The following is a 23,063-nucleotide window of genomic DNA, read 5'->3' as shown; positions in this document are numbered from 1 at the left end:
AACATCGGTATTTATTGTTGAGATGTTTAAAAACTGACAATCTGAAATACGATGTGTATTGCAGCTGTGCTTTCCGCAGTTAATGACGGTCCGAAGATATATTTTCTTGTTATCTGAGGTTCTATACAATGGAGTTTGATTGAAGTGTTGCAAAGTAATATAATCATATAACAATATAATAATAAAAATATCTGTGTGTATATACTGTACATTCAAGAACAATTTATCTTCACACAGTCTCAAGTGCTTAGCAAATAATCAAAATATAGGAAACAGATTCCAATCCCTCCTAGGACTGACTTCTGTTATCTATGTCATGATTATTCAACTGTTCATCGTTTCGGTGAGATTCCAGGGCATAATATAGATTACGAAATCCAACAATAGCATATAACCGTCATTTTTCCCCCTTCCGTCTCTAGCTGTTTTTGCTCTATAGAAAGGATGCCCTAACATGAGGCAAAATATGTCATTGAACCTTTTGGGAATCGAAACAAAAATTTAGAAACTTTTATATTCCATTTAGTAGCTTTAAAAATATAGTAACTTATATAATTTACGTTACAGAAGAATAACTTTTAAACACGACTTGTGAATGGGAACCTTTTACATCACAAAACCTTGAACAAGTATCATTTCTCAGTGTGAAACGACCTCCCGCCTATGCGAATTCAATTCTTCAGGCTTTTACAGTGAATAAAGCACGAGTCTCTGAGCACACAGTTCACCGTACATTGTTAGATGTGAGCCTCCAGAACGACGTCCCACACGTGTATCACTGGTAACCATTATCATAACCCTTAATGATGACTAGAGAAGGCAAGTGTACTTCACCATTGAACTGCAGGGCAATGACTAAACGTTTCGTGGTCCGATACACTACGACATGCCTTAATGAAATCGATGACAGGGACAGAATCCGTCGACTTCCAGCGCAACAGCTGCTCGAGACGTTAACAGTAGGATGATGAGAAGCCGGTGGTGGTTCCATTCTGATTTGGGAAGCCTTCATACAGTCACCCATGAGACATAGTGCGAGTGAAACGCATCATAATGGCTTCTAGCTATCGACACGTAATTGCTGATCACGTACACACATTTATATCAACCATATTTCCAACCGGGAATGGCATCTTTCAACAGAACAACGCTTCTTGTCACAAGCTCATCGTTGTGCAACAGTAATTCAAGGAGCGCAGTTGTGAATTCCAATGACTACTAATCCCCCAAACTAACCCGACCTTATCACAGTTAAACACTTTTGGGATGTTGTTGAAAGTCAGATATGAGCTCATTGGTCTCCTGCAGGCACCTTACAGAAATTAAGCTAATTGCATGTACAGATACAGTGTTTTATGTCATTCTTCCAGCCACCTACCAACGAATCATTGTTTCTATTCCAAACCGCATTGTTGCTATTATTCGACCAAAGATTGACATGTCAGATATTAGGAAGGTAGTCCAAATGTTCCGGCTGGTCAGTGTGCATTCCGCAATTACTGAGAGATAAAACATGTTACTATGTTTCTGTGTACTATGTTTCTGTCCGTGTAACGTGGGTTCCTGTCACCACGGCATGGCGCGTCCTCAGGTTGCGGATCGAGGAGAAGGCCTCTAGATATAGAGGTTAGCTGCGAATATACTGAATAAGCAGTCGCGGACAGACGACTAGGAGTGATCCTCCAGCTTGGGGGTTTGGGTAGGGCTAACAACCTCATCCAGTAAAAAAAAAAAAAAGCACTTGTTCAGAAATATTCACAAAAGCCTCGGACAAGGACTGATAACTTGGCACGACCTCAGCAAAAGAAAATGGACATGAGATTTGGAACATGGAATATTAGGAGTCTTTATAGGGCAGGCGCGTTAAAATCCGTAACGAGTGAGTTAGAGAAGTACAGGATGGACCTAGTAGGAGTTCAGGAAGTTAGGTGGGAAGGAAATGGATCTATGAATTCCGGAAATTTTACGTTCTTTTACGGAGAAGGAGATAAAAATCACCAGTTAGGAACAGGATTTTTCGTTCATAAACGTATATTACCAGCAATTAAACGGGTTGAATTTGTTACTGACAGACTTTCTTTTATTACTCTTAAGGGACGGCGGTGTGATATTATTGTTTTAAATGTACATGCCCCAACTGAAGATAAGGATGACGATATAAAAGACAGTTTTTACGAAGAAGTGGAACGGATATTTGACCAACTCCCGCGATACCATATGAAAATTATATTAGGGGATTTCAATGCGAAGGTAGGACGAGAGGATATTTTCAAACCGATTATAGGGAACGAAAGTCTGCATGAGGAAAGTAATGACAACGGTGTTAGACTCGTGAACTTTGCAACATCCAAAAACCTAATCGTGAAGAGTACAAAATTCCCACATCACGACGTTCATAAATACACTTGGACATCACCAGACGGGAAAACACATAATCAAATTGATCACGTTTTAGTAGATAGAAGAAGGCAATCTAGCATAATTGATGTCCGATCGTTTAGAGGGGCTGATTGTGACACTGACCACTACCTGGTAGCAGCGATAATACGAGAGAGGTTATCGTTGAATAAAGATAATATTCATTGTCCGAAAATGGAGAGATTCAATTTAAAGAAATTAGAAGAGAGCCAGGTAAGAGAGAAATACCAGATTGAAGTTTCGAATAGATTTTCGGCTTTAGAAGATTCGGAATGCACTAGTGTTGAGGATACCTGGATTGAAATTAGAGATAGCATTAAAATTTCAGCAAAAGAAAAATTGGGACACGCGGAAATACGTAGGAACAAACCATGGTTCTACCAGGAATGCATAAAACTAGCAGAGAAAAGAAAACAGGCAAAATTACGCTGGCTACAAAACCCGAATGAAATAACTACACAAAATTTCGCAGATATCAGGCGGGAAACTTCCAAAACTTTTAGAACAAAGAAACGCGATCTTCTGAAAGCTAAAATTAAGGAACTTGAAGATAATAGTAAAACTAAAAACATCCGGGACATGTATAAGGGAATCAACGAATTTAAGAAAGGCTATCAACCTCGTGCTTATATATTAAAGAAATCTGACGGTACAGTTCTCACTGACACGGATAGCATCTTAAATAGATGGAAAGATTTCTTTGACGATTTGCTTAACACGCAACCAAAAACTAGTGTTCGTAAAGAAAAAGATATACACACCGCAGAACCGTATATTCCAGAACCCAACCGAATAGAAGTAGAAACCGAATAAAGAAATTAAAGAAACACAAATCTGCGGGTGTAGATGAAATTCCGGCTGAGTTAATTTTAGCGGGAGGCGGAAAATTGTGGAACAAGATACACAAACTCATTCTCCTTATCTGGAACAAGGAAGAATTGCCACAAGAGTGGAAAGAATCAATCATTGTTCCAATTCACAAGAAAGGCGACAAAACTGATTGTAATAATTATCGAGGCATTTCTCTTCTGTCAACATCCTATAAAATACTTTCAAATATTTTATTAGCAAGACTGACCCCATACGCAGATGAAATTATTGGAGATTATCAGTGCGGATTCAGACGAAATCGATCAACTATCGACCAAATATTTACTATTAGCCAAATACTCGAAAAATGTGGGAATACAATACCGCGGTACATCAATTATTTATTGATTTTAGAAAGGCGTACGACTCGGTTAGGAGAGAAACATTATACAACGTTCTTACAGAACTTGGAATACCGAGAATGCTAATTAGATTAATTAAGATATGTTTAAATGAATCCCAAAATAAAGTCCGGATAGGAAACTTTTTGTCTACGAGCTTTCACGTCGAAAATGGCCTGAAGCAAGGAGATGCGTTGTCGCCATTATTATTTAACTTCGTTCTGGAATACCCTATAAGAAAAATCAAAGATAGCAACCAGGGCCTAGAGTTGAACGGTATTCACCAGGTTATGGCATATGCTGATGATGTAAATTTAATAGGGGATGATAGGAGAACAATAGAAAGAAATACAGAGATCTTGTTAAACACTTGCAGGGACATGGGTTTAAAAGTAAATGCAGAGAAAACTAAATACATGGAAGTGCGTCGGGACCGGAATACAGCAAATTATGGACGCGTTAAAATATTAAATAATAATTGATAAAGTGGATAGTTTCAAATATCTGGGATCAATATTAACAGACGAAAATCATGTTCACGGAGAAACTAAATGTCGACTAAAAGCAGGAAATTCGTGTTACTATTCGGTTCAAAATCTCTTGTCGTCGCGAATTCTGTCGAGGAATTTGAAGCTTAAAATACATAAAACGATAATCATGCCTGTTGTTCTGTATGGCTGCGAAACATGGTCACTTACTCTGAGGGAAGAGCATAGACTGAAAGTATTTGAGAACAAGATCCTGAGACGAATATTCGGACCCAAGAGGAACGGGAATGGGGAATGGCGGAAACTTCATAACGAGGAACTACATAATTTATATGGTTCACCCAACATTGTTAGGGTCGTCAAATATAGGAGGCTTAGGTGGGCGGGTCATGTAGCTAGAATGGAAGAAGGTAGAAACGCTTTCAAAGTCTTGACTGGAAGACCAATCGGAAAACGACCATTAGGAAGACCTAGGCGCAGATGGGAGGACAATATTAAGATGGATCTCGCAGAGATTGGAATACAAAATAGAAACTGGATGCAGTTGGCTAAGGATAGAAGTCAGTGGAGAGCTTTTGTGAACGCGGCATTGAACCTCCGGGTTCCATAGGCCATAGAGTTAGTTAGTTACTATGTTTCTGTGGTAATATAGATACTATCCTTTCCATTATCATATCAAAGATTGAATTATTCAGATGAATTCATTAATAAAACTTTATTTAAAAGTCTACAAAAATACACATTTACGAATAAAATTCTTTGAATTATTTACTTAATTGTTTTTATTGTTTTATCTGATCCCTGAATAGTTGTAATTTATATCAATTTATTTGAATTTATGTTAATAATAAATTGTAATACCCATGAATTTCTCATCACGTATGGATGTAAGCTTTTGGCAATATACATTTGGCCTAGTAAAATATGTACACAAAATTGTTCTCATGCATTTTAAGAAATAGGAGGTCTGTCTGGCTAAATTATGTTTGCAGAAATAGAATAAAACTATGTCAAGGATATTAAAGAAGTCAAATGTGAAAATTTTTGTTATTCGGTTGTATCGAACAAATTGTATGATAGTATCTCAGTAAGTCATAACCTTCCTAATGAATGAATGTAATTTTCAGTATGTTTTCTGGAAGTATCTGAATTTATTGATAGGTCATTTGTTTCGAAGTTATTGCCAAACGAATATTTTGCAATTATCTTTGTTTGTTGTGTAACTACACAATAAATGTTACTAACAATATTGCCAATGCCTTTTAACAGCCACTAATACTCGCTATGTGATATGTGGCAGTCAACACAGTGATGATACACCTCCTTCCTTTGAGCTACGCCGTCAATCACCAGATCTTCCTTCGTCGGATGAAGCCAATTGCGATATATCAAAAACAAAAACACGGCTAAGAAAAACAACACATTTTGTTGCACTGTAAGTCTGTATATAAACAACGTTTCGTCTTTGGATATATTGTTCGCGACTAAAGACAGAAGAGCAATATTCTCTAAATACGTCCCAAGAAAATAACGCCCACTTTGGCTTTGATCCTCATCAGGATATATATTTATGTACGCAACAATATGAATTACTGCTATTAATCCTGTTCGTAAGTTACCAGCACAAAAGTGCCAATTGCCTTCAGAATACTTTAACCACAGCCAAGTAATAAGCCAATGACCAGCACATGCTGCGGTTAGCCACCATCGGAATATCATTGCAAAAAGATGGAAAACTATCACCCGGGACCCTAAAAGAAAAAAAAAAAAAAGTATTAAGATATTAGTTCTCTCATATAGCATTAAAACAGAAGACTAATAAATCTTTCTATCCTGAGGAGAAATCCTTAATTTATGGGGTGTGCAAATCAAATTATCGTATACTAATATCAGTACATCTACAGCAACAAAAAGACTCCTACTAATCCTTGACCTCAGTGAATCACTATGTAAATGCTGAAAACAAAATGAGGTTAGTAATTTTCAAATAAAAGACAGCCGAAATTATGTTTCTACTAAAGATATTTCAATTTTTACAAAAGACATAGAATGGGGCAGTCAACCCCCTTTTTATAAATCATTATAAAAACAAACTAGGATTTAGTTTTTATTTATTTATTTATTTATTACAACAAATCTTCAAAGCACGAATAGAAATTAGTATACAAGTTCTCCCACCCAAAAGTCAACTTTTTAGTTCACTTGTTGAATATGACTCCAGCCAAATAATAATAATAATAATAATAATAATAATAATAATAATAATAATAATAATAATAATAATAATAATAATAATAATAATAATAATAATAATTCACTTTTCAAACGGGTATTTCTTTGAGGGTTTCTTGTCTTGTAACTAGTACAGCCTCCACATTCTCGGGTATCCTAATACTTCTCGCACTACCAACAATTCTCCGTGTTGTTTGTCCTGTTTTTTCAAAGTTCTGTACCCAGTACAGGAGAACGAAAATGTCAACGGAATGAACGTTGTGCATGTACGTACATCAGCTTTCACCACTTAAGTCAATCGCTTTAAGGGTACGGTAACCAGCCAAACATTACCATGAGTTTACGACCGTAACGTACGTGCGTAAACTTACGTCGTGAATTTGAGCGCGTCCTGTAGTCAATACACTGTGCGTGAATTTATGACCGTAGGCTAAAGAAAGCAGTCAATGTCCAGTCTTTCCATTGTTCGAGCAGGGTAGGTCGATCGAAGCGCATGAAATCCAGATGCTATACGTATATTGTTAAAGAAACCAAATGGAAGACTCAAAAAAAAATAGGAACATTTACACAATGATATAAATTTTAAACATAAGTAGAGACACACTGAAGAAACATATCATCAACAAGTAATATCAATTCATAAAGAATAACATAAACTTGGTAAAGGATATTTTCAGGTACCATATTACCCAAAACACAGATTATATATTAATAACGTACCACAAGACTTAAATATCGTAGAAGCAAAAGCTTGTATTGTGTGTAATCAACCCCTCCACCTGGACTAGTATAAACATGAGCATGCTCAAATCGTTAGATGATATATAAATGAATACTGCTGAAGATATTAGTAATAAATGAAGATCTGAAGTGAAAATAGATAGTGAGGTAGGTCATCTTAACATTAAAATAGATAAATAAATTTCTTGGCACGAAGATCAGAAGGGATTAAACCGACACATTGCTGATTTAATACAATTTCAGTGAAGGTTGGTGTGTGGTTTCCATTTACCTTTCGAACTAAGCCTATTATATGTAAGTGCAGTATACAAAGAGTAAGGAACTAAAAGGATGGTAACATCTAACAGTATTGCAAGTTTGCATATATACATACAAAACAATTGAGGCGTAGTAACAGTGAACTCAACATTGTATAATTTAATTTAATTTCGAGTGATGATATAACATAAGGTTCTAAAATAAGTCCTGAGTGATTGAGTAACTGACTGACTGATCAACGTTCAGGCTAAACAGCTTAAACTAGAAACTTGAAATTTGAAAAGTGTGTAGGATTTGTGACGTAAGGAATCATTAAGGAATAATTTTGGTAATTCTCCCTTGGAAAGGGGAGGGGAAGTAGGGATTGCAATTACTAGGTCTATACTAAAATACTCACATCTCCGAATCTCTGAAGGGTAGAGCAGAACCGTACCGTGGGGAGGTTGAGCGGGGCGAAGGCCCCGGGTACCGAAGTAAGAGGCGCAAAATTTGGGAGAAAAAAGAAAAAGAGACGAAAATTACTTGGAATATATGTATGGGGCGCCGTCGTATACTCTCGCTCCGCGCGCCGTTTTTCCACGACATGGCACTGGGGTAGGGACATAAAATGTGGTCTCTGGACTTTGTAGAAATATTTAAAATATAGTTGTATACGTGTTTCAGCGTTCTGTGATATTTCTCTTACAACAAAAGAGAGGGTGCGAGTTGCAGTTGCTAAAATAAGATGGACAAACCTCGAAATTCATAAAATTAGAGCGATAAAATTTGGTATTCAGACTTTTCACTTGAAATAATTGAAAATGTTTTCAGCGTTTACTTTTATATTTCCTCCAGAATGGACGAAAAATGTGAGAAGAAGAAAGGATGGGAGTTACAACTGTTGTAATAAAGTTGCTATATCTCGAAATCCCTTAATGTCAGACACATGACATTTGGTATTTAGGCTTTTAATTAATATTTAAAAACGTAATTCAGCATATTTTTATGCTTCCCTTAGAAGAGGAGGAAAAAATGGGTGAAAGATGGAAGTTGCAATTATTATAATAAGATGGCTAGCTTGAAATTCCTTACGATTAGAGAGATGTTAGGAATATGAAACTTGGTATATAAACTTCTTATTCAAAATAATTTGGTATATGCCAAAGCATTTCCGGAAATTCCGATTTTACGAGAGAAGAGGCATTTTTTCCTCAATATATAAAAATGACTTTGAGGTTGTCGGTCTCATCATCAGGGGAAAACGGAGGAACCATTTGAAATTAATTTTTGAACACAACACTTGGGCCGACATGAGTTTTTTTTTTTTTTTTTTTTTAAGTACAAGGAACAGAAGCAAAGACTAAAATACGAGGTGCGAGGCCGTAGGCCAAGCAAATGCGGGGTCTGGGGGGCGAAGTCCTCAGCTAGCCGAAGGCAGTAATTTTATAAGATTTCCCAGGAGCAGTTTCCGAATTTTCTTCCTTCCGGAGATCAACTTTTACACCTTCCGGACATCAACTTTTAATTAGGCTCCGTCCCTTCATTGAAAAGTAACACTTGTGTTTTTACACTTTCACCTGTTTGCTGTGCATTTGTCCAATTAAAAGTACATTCTGTTGAATACATTCTTGTTCTTTAATTATCCTTATTAATGTTCCCTTATTCGTTTATTCTCTTTCTTCCTTCTTCTATATCTAAAATCCTTTCCCATTCTTTATTCATCGCAAATCCTCCATTCCAATTCGTCAGCTTGTCTTCTGCCTTCATGATTTCCCTTTCCTTTCCATTTCCTCAGCAAAGTCCTGTTCTCAGATTTTAAGACCTCTGCTACATCCACTCTATCCTGTGGTTTGTCTCTTTCTGATGTTTATATATTGTGTTGTTATCCCTTTACAATCTTACGTCATCCTTGAGCTGCTTTATCCTTTCTTCCATCTTCTTTTTGGTATCTCCTATGTAAATTTTGTACACTCCGCGTATCGCACTTTATATATTACCCCGCTTTGATTTTTGTCTAGTATCGCTTTCGTCTTGTTTTTCTGACTGCTTCAATTATTCAGGAATTATGACATACACGGAAAGAGGAACCAGAATAATTAAAGTTGATTCTATCGTTGTTGTTTCATTTCTTCTGAGAGTGAGGCATATAACTTATAAATACAGTAAAACAATTGAGTCGTTCATGAAATAATTTGAATGACGAGTGTTCGGTGTTATGTAATATTTTATGGTAATATACTTCCAGTTAACGTGTAATCTGGGAAACATTGGCAGTAACCTCCCAATAGAGGTCGAGAAATATTTTAATGGGAACAATATCAAGTTAGCGTTAAGTTATTATGAGAGTATCTTGTAAATGGATGCAATTTTCTATTTTCGTCTTAGTTATGATCTGTTTTGGGCCTACATCTGTTCTTCAAGTAAGTGTTTGCACAGCCCCCATCATGATGAGATATAACAAAAAAATTTAAAAATATTCAGCATAACTTGTTTTCACGCAAACTGGGCTTGGAAAATGTAATGTTTGTTATAAGTAGTCATATGTAAATTTTACATTAATGATAATTTGGAATACAATTTTAAAAAGACATTCTTTATTGGTACTTTTGTGGTTCTATATCCACGTATAAATAAATATTTTATAGAAAAATACTCTTATAATGATTAGCTACTCAAAGTGAGAAACCAGAACGCCTATACCAAGCGCAATAAGACACGATTAACTCAACTCATCACTTGACAAAATCTTAATTTGTCAACCGTGAAATCCACTATGCATTTATAATAAATGTCCACTTAGCTAAACTAATTATACCTTGCGAAGAAATGTGGCTTTTAGAAAACGAAATGATTGCTTACCCGAAAAAAGAAGTCCTTACTATACTGACAACTTCTAGAGGACAATGACTTGCTCATTCTACCATTAATTTAATAGTGCAGACTACCGTCTTTTGAGTAGCAATGACTAGGTCCATCGTTACATATGCCTCACCTGGCTTCAAACCTTGTTGGAGACGTTTATATCCCAAACTGAATTGTAGGAGTACATCTTATACAGACGCGGTACATTAAACTCAAATTCAAGACTGCAAGTGAAAGATTTACAGTACTCTGAACTGCAGTTTTTTTTTTTAAAGTGTTGAATTCTAAGAAAATGGATACCTAATAATTTTTTCTTAGGTATTTCAAGAAGTTACTTAACAGTTAGCAGAAATATCACAAAAATTCTATAAAAGGAAAATAAACCTAATACTTACAAATTGAGAAAATAATACTGAGAAATTTCATAGCGCATCTAAGAACTTTGATACATGCTCGTTTGTTTCTCTTGATGAGATCAGTGGGAAACATGGCAGCTGTAGTCCAAGCTATCACGAAGGAAGATTTTGCGATGGAGCTCCATTGCCACCATTCTGAAAAAAAAAATATAACATTAAACACGCGTACAGTCGAATTAAAAATGTGCTTTCTTGTAATTAGATCATCTTTTGCCATCAGTTCAGGAATTAGTTGGCCAATTTGAATAAAATTTTCTTGACACACAGAGAAAGTACCGATAACTGGATTCAAATACTTAATTTATTCCGATTCTGCAATAAAATATTAATACAGGCACTGGGAAAGTGCACGGAAAATATTATTCTAGTTTCACTGCATATATTTTACTATGTGGTAGGTGAACACCCTAATAACTTTTAACAGGTATACTTAAAACTATCATAATAAGTTCTGTGAACAAGAGGGTCTCATGAAATATTGGTTTTACCCACTTTCTTTCTCAAAATTAGAGCTTTTATTTAGGCAGTAGTATGAGGAAATAAACATAAATACTTGCTTGTTATTACTCTGATTGATAAGAAATACACACATATTTTCCAAGTACAGGTTGATATTCAAACAAAAATTGGCTGTCTGTACAATCCTTCAAGAAAGAAAATTAAACACTTAATATTTTTAGCACTACCACTTCCTCTGGGATCGACAATACATGATGTTTATACTTTATGCCACCTCTTTTCTTTGTTGCATTCATAATGGGGCTATACAGCAGGAAATAAAGCATAAAATGATATATGTAATTAGCAGGTATAAGCAAGAATATACTTTCTCCGTGAAGACAGCGGCATGCATATGAGCACTGATACGTACACACAGTGGCGTATTTACGATTTTGTTTCGGGAGGGGCTTTGCTAACTTTCGGGGGGCTTTGCCTGGAAATGTGAAAATTCTGCAAGATATTTACTTTACTTTACTATACTAAGTAATTAAATTTTCGGGGGGGGCTTAAGCCCGGAAGCCACCCCCCTAAATACGCCACTGCGGGTACACACATACGCCAAAAAGTAGTGTTGGCGATGACGCACAGAAAAAATAGCGTTTTCCACATTCTTTGTGGGTGGAACTGACTTCGCTGGAAGGCAGCTTTATCCATCTATAATAATTAATTTTGGAAAGTATGCCAGAAATTAATGCTAAATTAGCGCTGCCGATATCGCATAGAAAGATAATTTATGTCATCTTGCTGTTTATTCATCATGAATATGAGAGATCAACTGTTTTGATTTATGATGTCCTATTAAGAGATTTTCGTACAGAATATCGTTTGGCTTTCTGCTAAGAGCACTAATTTCCTTTCTATGTGTTATCGTCAGCACTAATTTTAAATGTGTGATAATTAGTGCTCATGTGGGTAGCGCTGTCTTCACAGATCTTAAGCAAAAACTGGTTATCGATTACAGAACCATTAAAACATAAACGGCGCATTCAGAAAGCAAAGCGGTAAATTTGAAAATTCGCTCGGAAATCCGTGCCGAAAATCTGAAGAGACCGGATTATCAATAGCCGGCTTTTTAAATGTGAACCTAAAATAAGTTGCTTATATTGGAAACAGACAGTGGTACACTAAAAATCAAATCAAATCATCATACATGAACTTTGTTCATTCAGTCATCTATGAATACTAAGATCTCTATATACTACATATACCGTAAACCAGGGTGGAAAAAAATCATGATTTTTTTAAAAATCATTTTTGTTGATTTTTTTTTATTTAAGTCGATTTTTTTGATTTAAATCGATTTTTTTGATTTAAATCAAATCTTTCTTCTCGTATAATACAAGTCGCGAACTGAAGAAAAAACATTAAAAATTAGTATTAAATGTTAATTATGCCATTTAAATGAAAGTATTGGCATTTAATTTTGAATTCATCCCCAATCGTTAACCTATTTCAATCCCAATGTTTCATATGCATTGTGGAGAAAGTACAGCAACGTTTATCAACATGACTTTTTTCGTTTTACAAAGGTTACTGATATTTGGCAGGGGCATATATATATAATAAAATAGGAACTATCTAGCAACATGAAATACATATAAAGTACATAAATTTCGACTAAAATGAACTAACTAACTCCATAGCCTGTAGAACCCGGAGGTTCAATGCCACGCCCACAAAAGCTTTCCATTGACTTCTATCCCTAGCTAACTGGATCCAGTTTCTATTTTGTATTCCTATTTCTACGAGATGCATTTTAATATTGTTCTCCCATTTGCACCTAGGTCTTCCTATGGTCGTTTTCCGATTTGTCTTACCGCTAACACTTTGAAAGCGTTCCTAATTTCTTCCATCCTGGCTACATGACCTGCCCAACCTGAGTCTCCTAGACTTGATGACCCTAACAATGTTTGGTAAACCGTATAAATTATATAGTTCCTCGTTATGAAGTTTCCGCCATTCCCCATTCTCGTTCCTTTTGGGTCCGAATATTCGTCTCAGGATCTTGTTCTCAAATACTTTCAGTCTATGCTCTTCCCTCATAGTAAGCGACCATGTTTCGCAACCACACAGAACAACAGGCACGATTAACGTTTTATATATTTTAAGCTTCAAATTCCTCGACATAATTCGCGACGACAAGAGATTTTGAACTGAATATTAACATGAATTCCCTGCTTTTAGTGGACATTTAATTTCTTCGTGAATATCGTTTTTGTCTGCTAATATTGATCCTAGATATTTGAAAGTATCCACTTTATCAAAAGTATTATTCGACATTTTAACGCATCCAAAATTTCCTGTATTTCAATTCCGAGGAACTTCTATGTAGGGGAGAGTTCCCGATATCGCACCGGGTTCTAAATCGCACCACCCCTAGTTTGAAAAGAACCGTAGTACTAACAAGCCATCTAATAGTTAAATTAAGTACTTAAACATATTTCCATAATTATAGAGTAAAGTGACGACGTTCAGTAAGTTATGTGTGTGTGCAGTTTCAGTACAATATAATTGGAGTATCCCTTACTAATTTTCGGGGTATTACCTTTTCTTACTAATTTCTTTAGCTCCTCTCCTCTTAATCCTTATAATAATTATTGACCCCCTTACAGTAGAATGGAGATTAAGGTAAGAGAATTAGCTTATGTTTCAATAAGTAATAAAAACAAAATACCATTAATATTATAGTGACAAACTCAAGTTATTATTTTTTTAATTTGTGAGGTATGTAAAGAATATTTTTTTAAATGATGTAGTTTCCCAAATCGCACTACTACCGTGTGTCCGAAATCGCATCAGTGTGATTTTGGCTCCCATGATGAATTGTTTTTCGGTTACAATTCACACAAGGTGGGCACATGGCAATATGGAAAATGGTCTCCGGAGTCTATGAATCGTGCTTTGAAAAAATATATAGAAAATAAAGTGATGCTGCCCAGCCCAATAATAGGAGGAAATAGAACTATCAACATGCAACCACAAAGAACAGAAGTACTCTCATCAAGTCCTTACAAAAAAAATTAAGAATAACGGCAAAGGCAATCAAGAGTATCCAAACATGTGGAGAGATCTAATCCTTCTGAACCGTCAGCTAGGTCTGTATGTGCTTTAGGAAACCTTAACACCAAAAAGTGTATTCGAAAAGTAGATAAATTCAAATCACGATGCTCCGAGCTTCATATTCGCAGTGTTTCAAATGTGGCTTTTGAAATCAATGAACGAAATTGGTTTTGCGTCCTTTGTCAACAAAATTTAGTCGAAGATATGGTACAGAGTGTTCTGTGTAAAGTCTGGATACATGAGCTGTTACGGTACAGCTTCGCGCAGCCCGGCACGCACCATCATTAGACGGTTCCCGTAGAGTACGCACAATTCTTTACCTCCAAATGATATAGCTTTGCACTATATTACTTGTAGGTTCAGAAAGCTTGTCCCTTCAACAACCGTCCAATAATCCAGGAAGGCGCAGTTTACTTCACCGTAACGGTCCAGATTCGGACGGATTCACCTGTGAGGAGACCTGAGGCGCGATAAAGAAAATAGGTGAGAGCATCACCCACTTTCGCAGATCAATTACAAGTAATTCAACAGATACGTTTTTGTCTTGGTCATGCAGCCTGAAAAAAGAACGAACAAACCTAAATATTTTCAGTGCCATTTATTATGAATAATTGACCGTACCTGTAACACTGTATATATTTAGAAAATTACCTTGCCCCCGTATCATAATCGGTTCGTAGAAATACTTTGAAGTTTCTTACAAGAACAAAGTCTTAGTCCGTCGAAGCACACTAACGTTCGTGATCACGAGGCAAAAGTCTTTCCATTCTAAATCTGATGAATATTCTTGCAATAATTGTCCTTTACTTCGCTTCTAACGATTTACGAAACAAGTTTCCCCAGGGAACATGATGACTGTAATATTTCGCAATGAAATTGAAGAAATTCGAATAATTAAGAGATCTTCACATTAATTGGTGTTTCATACGCTCATTCTTTTTACTGCAAGTCCGCCGAATGCTTTGTTCGTCTCAAACCTATCTCGTCCTCAACCCCTTTTTGTTATAAAGTACTTCATGAGTAGATTTACTTTAACAATAACTTAAGAGACACTTGTAAAAAACACTAATATCTGTATTACCACTTTTACAGGTTATTTATGAAATTTTGGTTATAATTTTAGCTTTTCAAAAATATTGCGTAGTTCGTATTTTCAAATGAATCTGGCGTCAAGGCACAACTGCGTTCGAGAAAATTTAGTCAAGCCATTCTCCACACACACATACTTACACCAAACTTCAGTTTATACGTCTGGAGTTCTCTCAATTTTCTTCTTCTTTTTCTTCTACTCTTCTTTCTTTCAGTACTACCAGGTGGCAGCACAATTAACGGAAGGCATACACCATACGAATTGTACGAATCCAAATGAACGTCACAAAGTACACTAATGTAGAATTTGCGTTAAAGAGAAAAAATATGTCAAGCAAAAATTTGGAGCAGTTACAGAGCCTTGTGCGGGTGTTTCAGGAGATGAACGTGCATTCCAATGTGATTTTTGTGCACATAAGGTGTAGCTTTATGTTTTCCATAAATATACATACTTTACGTTCTATAGGATTATGAACAATATTGCTCATTGGATCAATAATATGGATATTTTTTTCTTTAATGATATGTTCTTCCTCGTATTAATAACACTGAGATAAAAGAATGTGATATATCATAGATATATTAATTTGTTTTACTTCTATGCATTTCTACTTAGCTTATTTCCAAGGTGTTATTTCTTTGTTCGGTTATTTAGATTGCAGTATTTTTCTCTTTAAAGATGTTTTATACCTCATCTTAATATAACATAAACAAAATAATGCGATATTCAATGGAAATGATGATTTTGTTTTACCCATATGCATTACTGTAAAATTTGCGTGCATTCAAATGGCGGTGCGATTTTGGCTTCACATGGTGCGATTTGGAAAAACCTGTTGGGTAAATCGAACCAATCGCAGGCTTCATCATTTTTATCATATCAAGATATCGTTATGAAATCACTGTAAAAGAATTGTAAACTATAAAGTTCAATACGATAAAAAAAATCATTTTAAATATCTTCAGAAGTTTCGAATTAAAGCAATTTATGTAAAAAGTGGTGCGATTTTGACTGCTCTCCCCCATTTAGTACATAAATTTCGCCTAAAAGTTTTAATTTTTTTTCTGAGAGGGAATCGGATTCCTCTAAATACGCCCCTATTATCTGGAAACACAAGTAGACGTGTACACAAAAGAATTTTCGTCTTAAATGTCCATGGTGATTTCCCCGTTGGAATAGTTAACGGTTTAAAAACCCTATGTTACTAAGAGAAGAAAGCAGGATTCACTCGTTACCCGTTCAAAACGGGATTTTCCCTAATCATTCTCTGCATGATACTCGTTTTCATACTGTGCTTATATACATTTGAGTCTCGTTGCATTATCAATATTATCTTCCATAATCGAAATAACAGAACAGAAACGATATTTTACTTCTTTTCTCTTTAAATTAATTTATTTCGGAATTTGATTTAAATCAACGATTTTTATTTAAAAAATCAAGTGATTTAAATCTTGATTAAAATCGTGATTTAAATCAGACTGATTTAAATCAATCCACCCTGCCGTAAACAGTTAAATATATATTAGTGCCATAGTTCGCAAAGGACTGATGTGATCCAGATAACACGCGTTCAAATGGTAATGCGTGTTTCGCTTATCGCGTCACTATGCTACATTTTCTTAACAATTATTTCAAATAATTCCTCTATTTACTCATGATACCGAGTGAAACCGAAACTCTATGACTCATGTGAAATATAACCCATTAACACGCTATCTAATAGTGAATGCATTAACCTTTTTGTTGCATAGAAGCACACTTGCATGTTTTCAGAATTGCTATTTCAAAATAAAATCAAGTACGTGAAGAAATTGAAATGAAATTCCTAGTACTACGTTTCATGGTTATGTCCTTTAGCCTAAAGGAGAAATAAGGTTAATAAAAATGATTATGAAAGAATTGGTGTAATGACCATGTGGAAGGAAACGAAAAACCCCAAGAAAACTCACGGACTTAATGTTATCCACCACAAATGCACTTGGCCAGGGATCCCTCACACCAGAGGTGAGAGCTCTGACACTGTGCTACTGTGTCCTCAAAATTCCATAAATTCTTTATTAAAAATAAATAGCCGCGTGATCCTGTGTGTTCTGAAACGCGGATTCTAGTGAGGAAGAGACGCAATTTCTAGAAAATCTTAATTTTGCATTGTATTCATCAAATATCCAAAGGAAGAAAACATTTGAACTGTTCAAAATAATTTTTGGACACAGAAACCACTTGCATCGATTCGGATTCTTATGATTTCGCTTTGATTCAAATGTTTTCCTAAGATGACGAAACAGGGATTTAAATGGTGGGCAAAAAATAGCAACTTCACGTTTGAAATGCATATTGAACATAGTTAGCAACTACGTACCTTCAACTTATTCTCTTATCTGTCGGTTTCGCTGAAATATGTTTTCTAAGGGAAAAGGAAGAAGTCCAACTTTATACCAAAAATACAATATTTTAGAAACTACTCAAGTTACGGTCATAAAATTCGGTGTATAAATATATAAACTTGTCATTAAAACTAAGTGAACACTTGTCTTAGAGCTTTCGAAATTTCTACCTTTAATGCGGGAAGAGGGGTAATTTTAATATTTTCCCGGAGAACAGGGAAAAAAGGTTTGCTTAACTTTAATAAACAAAACAAATTAATGATTTTACTCTTTGCTATGTGGAGGGCATATGCACCTTTGGTGTGGGAGATTCAAGTTTGAGTCCTGGCGGAAACTTATGTGATTCGGGCCCAAGTTAATCTGTAGATTCACATATCATATAGCTTAGTAATTGAACGGGGCTATAAACCCAAATCCAATCCAAAACAAATTAGTGAAGAAATAAAATTACTTGTGACGCATAGCGATTACAAGCTGTACATTCTAGAATCTCCGTCTTCTAAAATTAATTTTAACCCTCGTTAAAATATTGAGAATATTTCCTTTGATCGCACCCTAACGTGGCTTTCACGAGTTTCAATTCAGATAGGAAACATTTCGCGCATTATTACAGTAATGCATCCATATATACGGTAGCACCATGATTTTGACACAATATCAATATGTTAATGAAATCAAATTATCTTAGTCTTGATGAAAGGTATTTGAAGAGTATATTCGAAGCTGCTTCGTATGATGAAGTAATTTAATTGAATGATACATTGAAATGTAGTCTATCAGCTCGAAACGACTTAAAATATGTACATGTCTATATGTACCCTTAAAATGTACTTACTGAGGAACATTATACGCCTTGAGCAATTATCTCGTCCACACAGGAAGATAATCTGCAAAATTAATTGAGGAACGCAGCCAGCTACGGCTTCAATTATTCCCAAGAGAGTTAACTCTCCTAAGTGGCTCTTAGTCCTTGCATAGGTTGCCAATCGTTTTCCACCTGCTTCTTTTCTTCTATTTGTTCTCCAATTCAGAAATCCCCATTTCATAGCCAGAGATCCCCTTGAACAAATGAATAAAATAGCAAAATAAATAAATTATGAAAATACAGTGTTGGAAGTACATTTAGGAGCATCCTACCTATCTCTAAAGGAAATTGTACAGTCCACAGCAAAAAACCTGTACATGAGCATGTACGTTTATTGCGAAACGTCGAAGTCTTTTGATCCAAAATAAGTGTGCAGGGGAAGACGCCAAGTTTTCGCCGGGAAGCCGGGTGTCGAGGAGGAAGCCGGGCTAGCTTGATTCGTGCCACTTAGACGTTATGTTGATTCCCTGGGCTGTTAGGTGTAATTTCACGATAAACTTACATGCTCATGTTGCAGGTTTTTTGCTGCGGACTGTACCACATACTGTATGCCTATAGCAGATATGTTTCAGTAAGTTTGAAGATGCCAGCACAACGGTTGCCACACAGGACAAGCTGATCATAGTGTTTTAGAGTGTATTCAGTTAGTATTGAAATTGAATATCGTCCAACTAAGCGATGAGTCTACTTGTACCTGCGAATCCGGCACCGAGCGCGTATTGTGTCATGAAGTGAGTTCAAGCATACCCGTAGTGGATCTGCATCAGGTGCGATCCGTTCCACAGAAATGACGTTCGAATTGATTGTGACGTGTCAGTAATTCATCCGTGGTGTACATTAGTAAAGACTTGTCGCAGCAAAGGTGTTTGCGTGACACATTACGTAGTGCTGGACAGGATGATAGTAGCGTCACCATTCTAATTGATAGCAGGGAAACTACCATCACAATCAGAGCTAGTGTTACCCCACGTGAACGAATGAGCAATTAATTGTTGGAGGCAGGTCTAGATTCCTTTTCCATGATTATTCAAGACACTTGCTCATCGTGAAGAACATCTTCAGTAGTGTTTGGAAGAGACTGTAGGGATGAGGCAGACAGTGGGGGTTGTATGCAGCAATTAAGAGCCGTTTCTGTCTCGAGCACAGTGGCATCATCTTGAGTCTCAGTTGACGTGCAGGCAGGCAAAAATATATATCGTGTTTTCGCACTTCAGCAGAACACACAGCCATCATTCAAGTATGGAAGAAATAAATTAATATTCCGTTTGACCGTGACCTTCATTCAGGGAAACATGACTAATGCGTTTCTTAAATCATGTACTCCGATCATATCTAGAAAATTTTCGGAACCCAACTTTGAAGCAGACTAACTCAAATATCTATAACTTTAGGGTCACCCTTCATGACATCTTCTATTTTGACCCACTGTTTCTGCATATCTAAATCTTATCAAGCATGTTGAACATATTGAGACAGCACCTGCTCGCCAGACGGACTTCAGTAATGACAGCCATCGGGTTACGCCAAGATATACAACTACTTTGCTATACTATACTCCAGTCAGACGTTCAACATCTTTGCTACTGCGTGCCCGCCTAAACAGTCGTTTGTGTCACTTATGTGCCCGCCTTTACTTGTTACATGTATTCTTCATTTGAATATTAAATATTTTATCTCGCATGGTGCATTGTTGGAGTCTATAACATTCAGTATTTTCTTCTTGTTATGTACCAACCTTGAAATAGATCCGTGAATCCTTTGAGTCTTCTGCAATATGTTTCCACAAGTGTATTATTCAACTTGTCGATATCTAATTGTACTTTGTCCTACAAATAATCCAGTGGTCTTTATTCCAAAATAATTCTTGTCACTTATATTTCTGAACCTTTTATGTTAGTATGTTAGGATTAGCAATGTAATTTCACTTCAGTGGTCAGTGATTAATAATTGTTTAGGTTTGCTAATGGTTTGTTTTACAAATATACAAATTATTTTATGAATGTGATTGGTTAAGTTCATACAATATTACTACTCTATTGGTTTAATATATAATTTTTACAATAATATCTTATAGTATTTATTGGACTTCCATATAATAGTATAAAGGTTAATGTAAAACTTGTAGAAGTCTGCCTACTTCATATTGTTGAGAGTTCATACTTCGTGTGACGAACCTAAAAGTAAAGCATTCGTTACAATATTTAAGTACAATATTAAATTTAGAATAAAGAGAAGTTGCAAATGTATTTTTACAGAGAACTTTGTATGGACATTACAAGTTAGCTTTGCATTACGCGTTTAAGTTGGTATTGTTGCGCAGACACGAACAATGATCTTACTTGTAACCAGGAAAATAGTCGTATTAGGACCATAAAACAAACAAATCTTCCTTTATACACTTATCCATCTTTGCTAACGCAACCTATCTGACTAACTAACTAACTAACTCTATGGCCTATGGAACCCGGGGGTTCAATGCCGCGTTCACAAAAGCTCTTCACTGACTTCTATCCTTAGCCAACTGGATCCACTTTCTACTTTAACTTTGTGTTCCTATCTCTGCGAAATCCATCTTAATATTGTCCTACCATCTGCGCCTAGGTCTTCCTAATGGTCGTTTTCCGATTGGTCTTCCAGTCAAGACTTTGAAAGCGTCCATCTTAGCTACATGGCCTGCCCACCTAAGCTTCCAAGACTTGATGATCCTAACAATGTTTGGTAACCCGTATAAATTATGTAGCCCCTCGTTAGAAAGTTTCCGCCATTCCCCATTCCCGTTCCTCTTGGGTCCGAATATTCGTCTCAGGATGTTATTCTCAAATACTTTCAGTCTATGTTCTTCTCTCAGAGTAAGCGACCATGTTTTACAACCATACAGAACATCAGGCATGATTACCGTTTTATATATTTTAAGCTTCAAATTCCTCGATAGAATTCCTCGACCTACCTGACACATGCCCATACTATCCTGCTGGCCTTCTTGATTCGAGCTGCTCTGCCCTAACACGAATTATATACTGCAATACAATACAATATTGTTGCAATACAATAGTGTCTGCAACAGTTGATGAAGTTTGAGTTCTACACCAAAGAAATGCTTTGCTTAGCCTCAAATATGTCGGAAGACTTGGTACAATTCATAGAAAATGTCAAGCAGATGTTCACCAGGAATGCTACCAGACTTCTGAGTATGGTGAATGAGTGACAAAAAATATATAGAAATCTTATATTTCCCAGAGGAACGGCAAATTCCTCGACCTCTTCATCCTCTTGTCCATCTTCTTCGTATCTGTCAAATTAATAATTTATAAAAAGAAACCTAGTGGCAATCTAACAACATTTCATTCATAGAGATAACTAGAGAGGACAGATAACTAGGACACTGTTACCTCCCGTAGAATATCGTTGGAACACATGCTGAAACTATGGTAAATTCCATCAATTCTTACACATAAGGAATCATGTCCTCCTAGCAAAATATCTTAATTACACCACTGATTACCCTCAAGAGATGTTCTCGGCATAGTGCGGGAAAAAATACTGGTAAAGTTTCGTGGAAATTCATTGATGACCGGGACACACTCGCATCCTATGAGTGGTGAAATTGATAGATCTAAGTTCATGTGCAAAACTTAAGAATAATGTGATGTTCACGGAGTAAACAGAAAATAAACCACATATTGGGAGGTGGAATTTCTGGTGGTAACAGGCTTAAAACAGTGTGAGAAAAGACACATAACGGGCAACAGGAACAAAAATAAACAGGGACGTGAAACTCAAGAAATGTACTTATGAAAAAGGGGTTACGTACAAGGATATCAGAAGTGTGCTGATGTCTGCGCAAGGCAAAACATACAGCACAACGTTATTGCATGCTGAGGATAAGGTTATCAATAAATGACTAGGATGTGGCTTGCAGTTCTTAAGTCAGTGTCCCTCTGACACAATGGACCCCGAAGCCATATGACGACGTACAATTCTCCTACTAAGCATGCTCCACGCATATACTAAGGGTTCAAGTCTGGTGATCAGCTAAGCCAAACGAATCGTCTAATGTCCTAAACCTCAATGTACTCATCCACTATGCCAGTTCAATGGAGATGTACATTATCATTCATTAGAGTGAAATCAAGGCCCACTGCATTTCGGAACAGATAAACATACGTACTGGTTTAGAATATCATTTCGATGCCATGTACCTGTGATGTTGCCCAGTGGAAAGATACGAAGTGCCTATAAGACTCTTGGATAATCCCGTCTCACACCATAATTTCACATCCAGCCCTGAGTAATGGTCCAGTTCAGTAATGTTAGCTGGTAATAACCATGTTCTGGGCTCTCTGGAAATGAATTCACGTTGAGAATCACTGGTCAGACTAAACTAGGATTCATCTGTGAAGAGGACACGACTCAATTGTTCCTGAATCCATGTGTGATATATTCTGCACCAATTCAAACGGGCTATTCTTTGCTGTGGGCTCGATGGCATACACTTTGTTGATCATGTGGCATACAAGGTATCCCACAGATAACCCTCTGTGCACTCTAATCACTG

The 23,063-nt window shown here is 36.2% G+C and overlaps 1 protein-coding gene across 2 annotated transcripts in view; it reads right to left on the bottom strand.

Annotated features, from left to right (window-relative positions):
* Positions 1-4,837: 4,837 nt before the first annotated feature.
* Positions 4,838-23,063, bottom strand: part of LOC145679722 (XK-related protein 6-like) — a 39,490-nt gene continuing 21,264 nt past the window's right edge. The window contains exons 2-4 of one of the 2 annotated variants that reach the window (XM_081750290.1): positions 18,479-18,702; positions 10,585-10,740; positions 4,838-5,868 (exon numbers count right to left, since the gene is read on the bottom strand). In XM_081750290.1, coding sequence (XP_081606416.1) covers positions 5,390-5,868; positions 10,585-10,740; positions 18,479-18,702 — 859 coding nt within the window. In that variant the 3' untranslated portion in view covers positions 4,838-5,389. The remainder of the gene's footprint in view (positions 5,869-10,584; positions 10,741-18,478; positions 18,703-23,063) is intronic. The other variant, XM_081750289.1, reaches the window with a different exon arrangement.

Source organism: Thermobia domestica, chromosome 2, assembly GCF_964235325.1.
Source record: "Thermobia domestica chromosome 2, izTheDome1.hap1.1, whole genome shotgun sequence".
In the NCBI taxonomy this organism is placed as follows: Eukaryota; Metazoa; Arthropoda; class Insecta; order Zygentoma; family Lepismatidae; genus Thermobia; species Thermobia domestica.
Note: the sequence above shows the minus strand (reverse complement) of the source record. Positions and strands in the feature narration are given on the sequence as shown.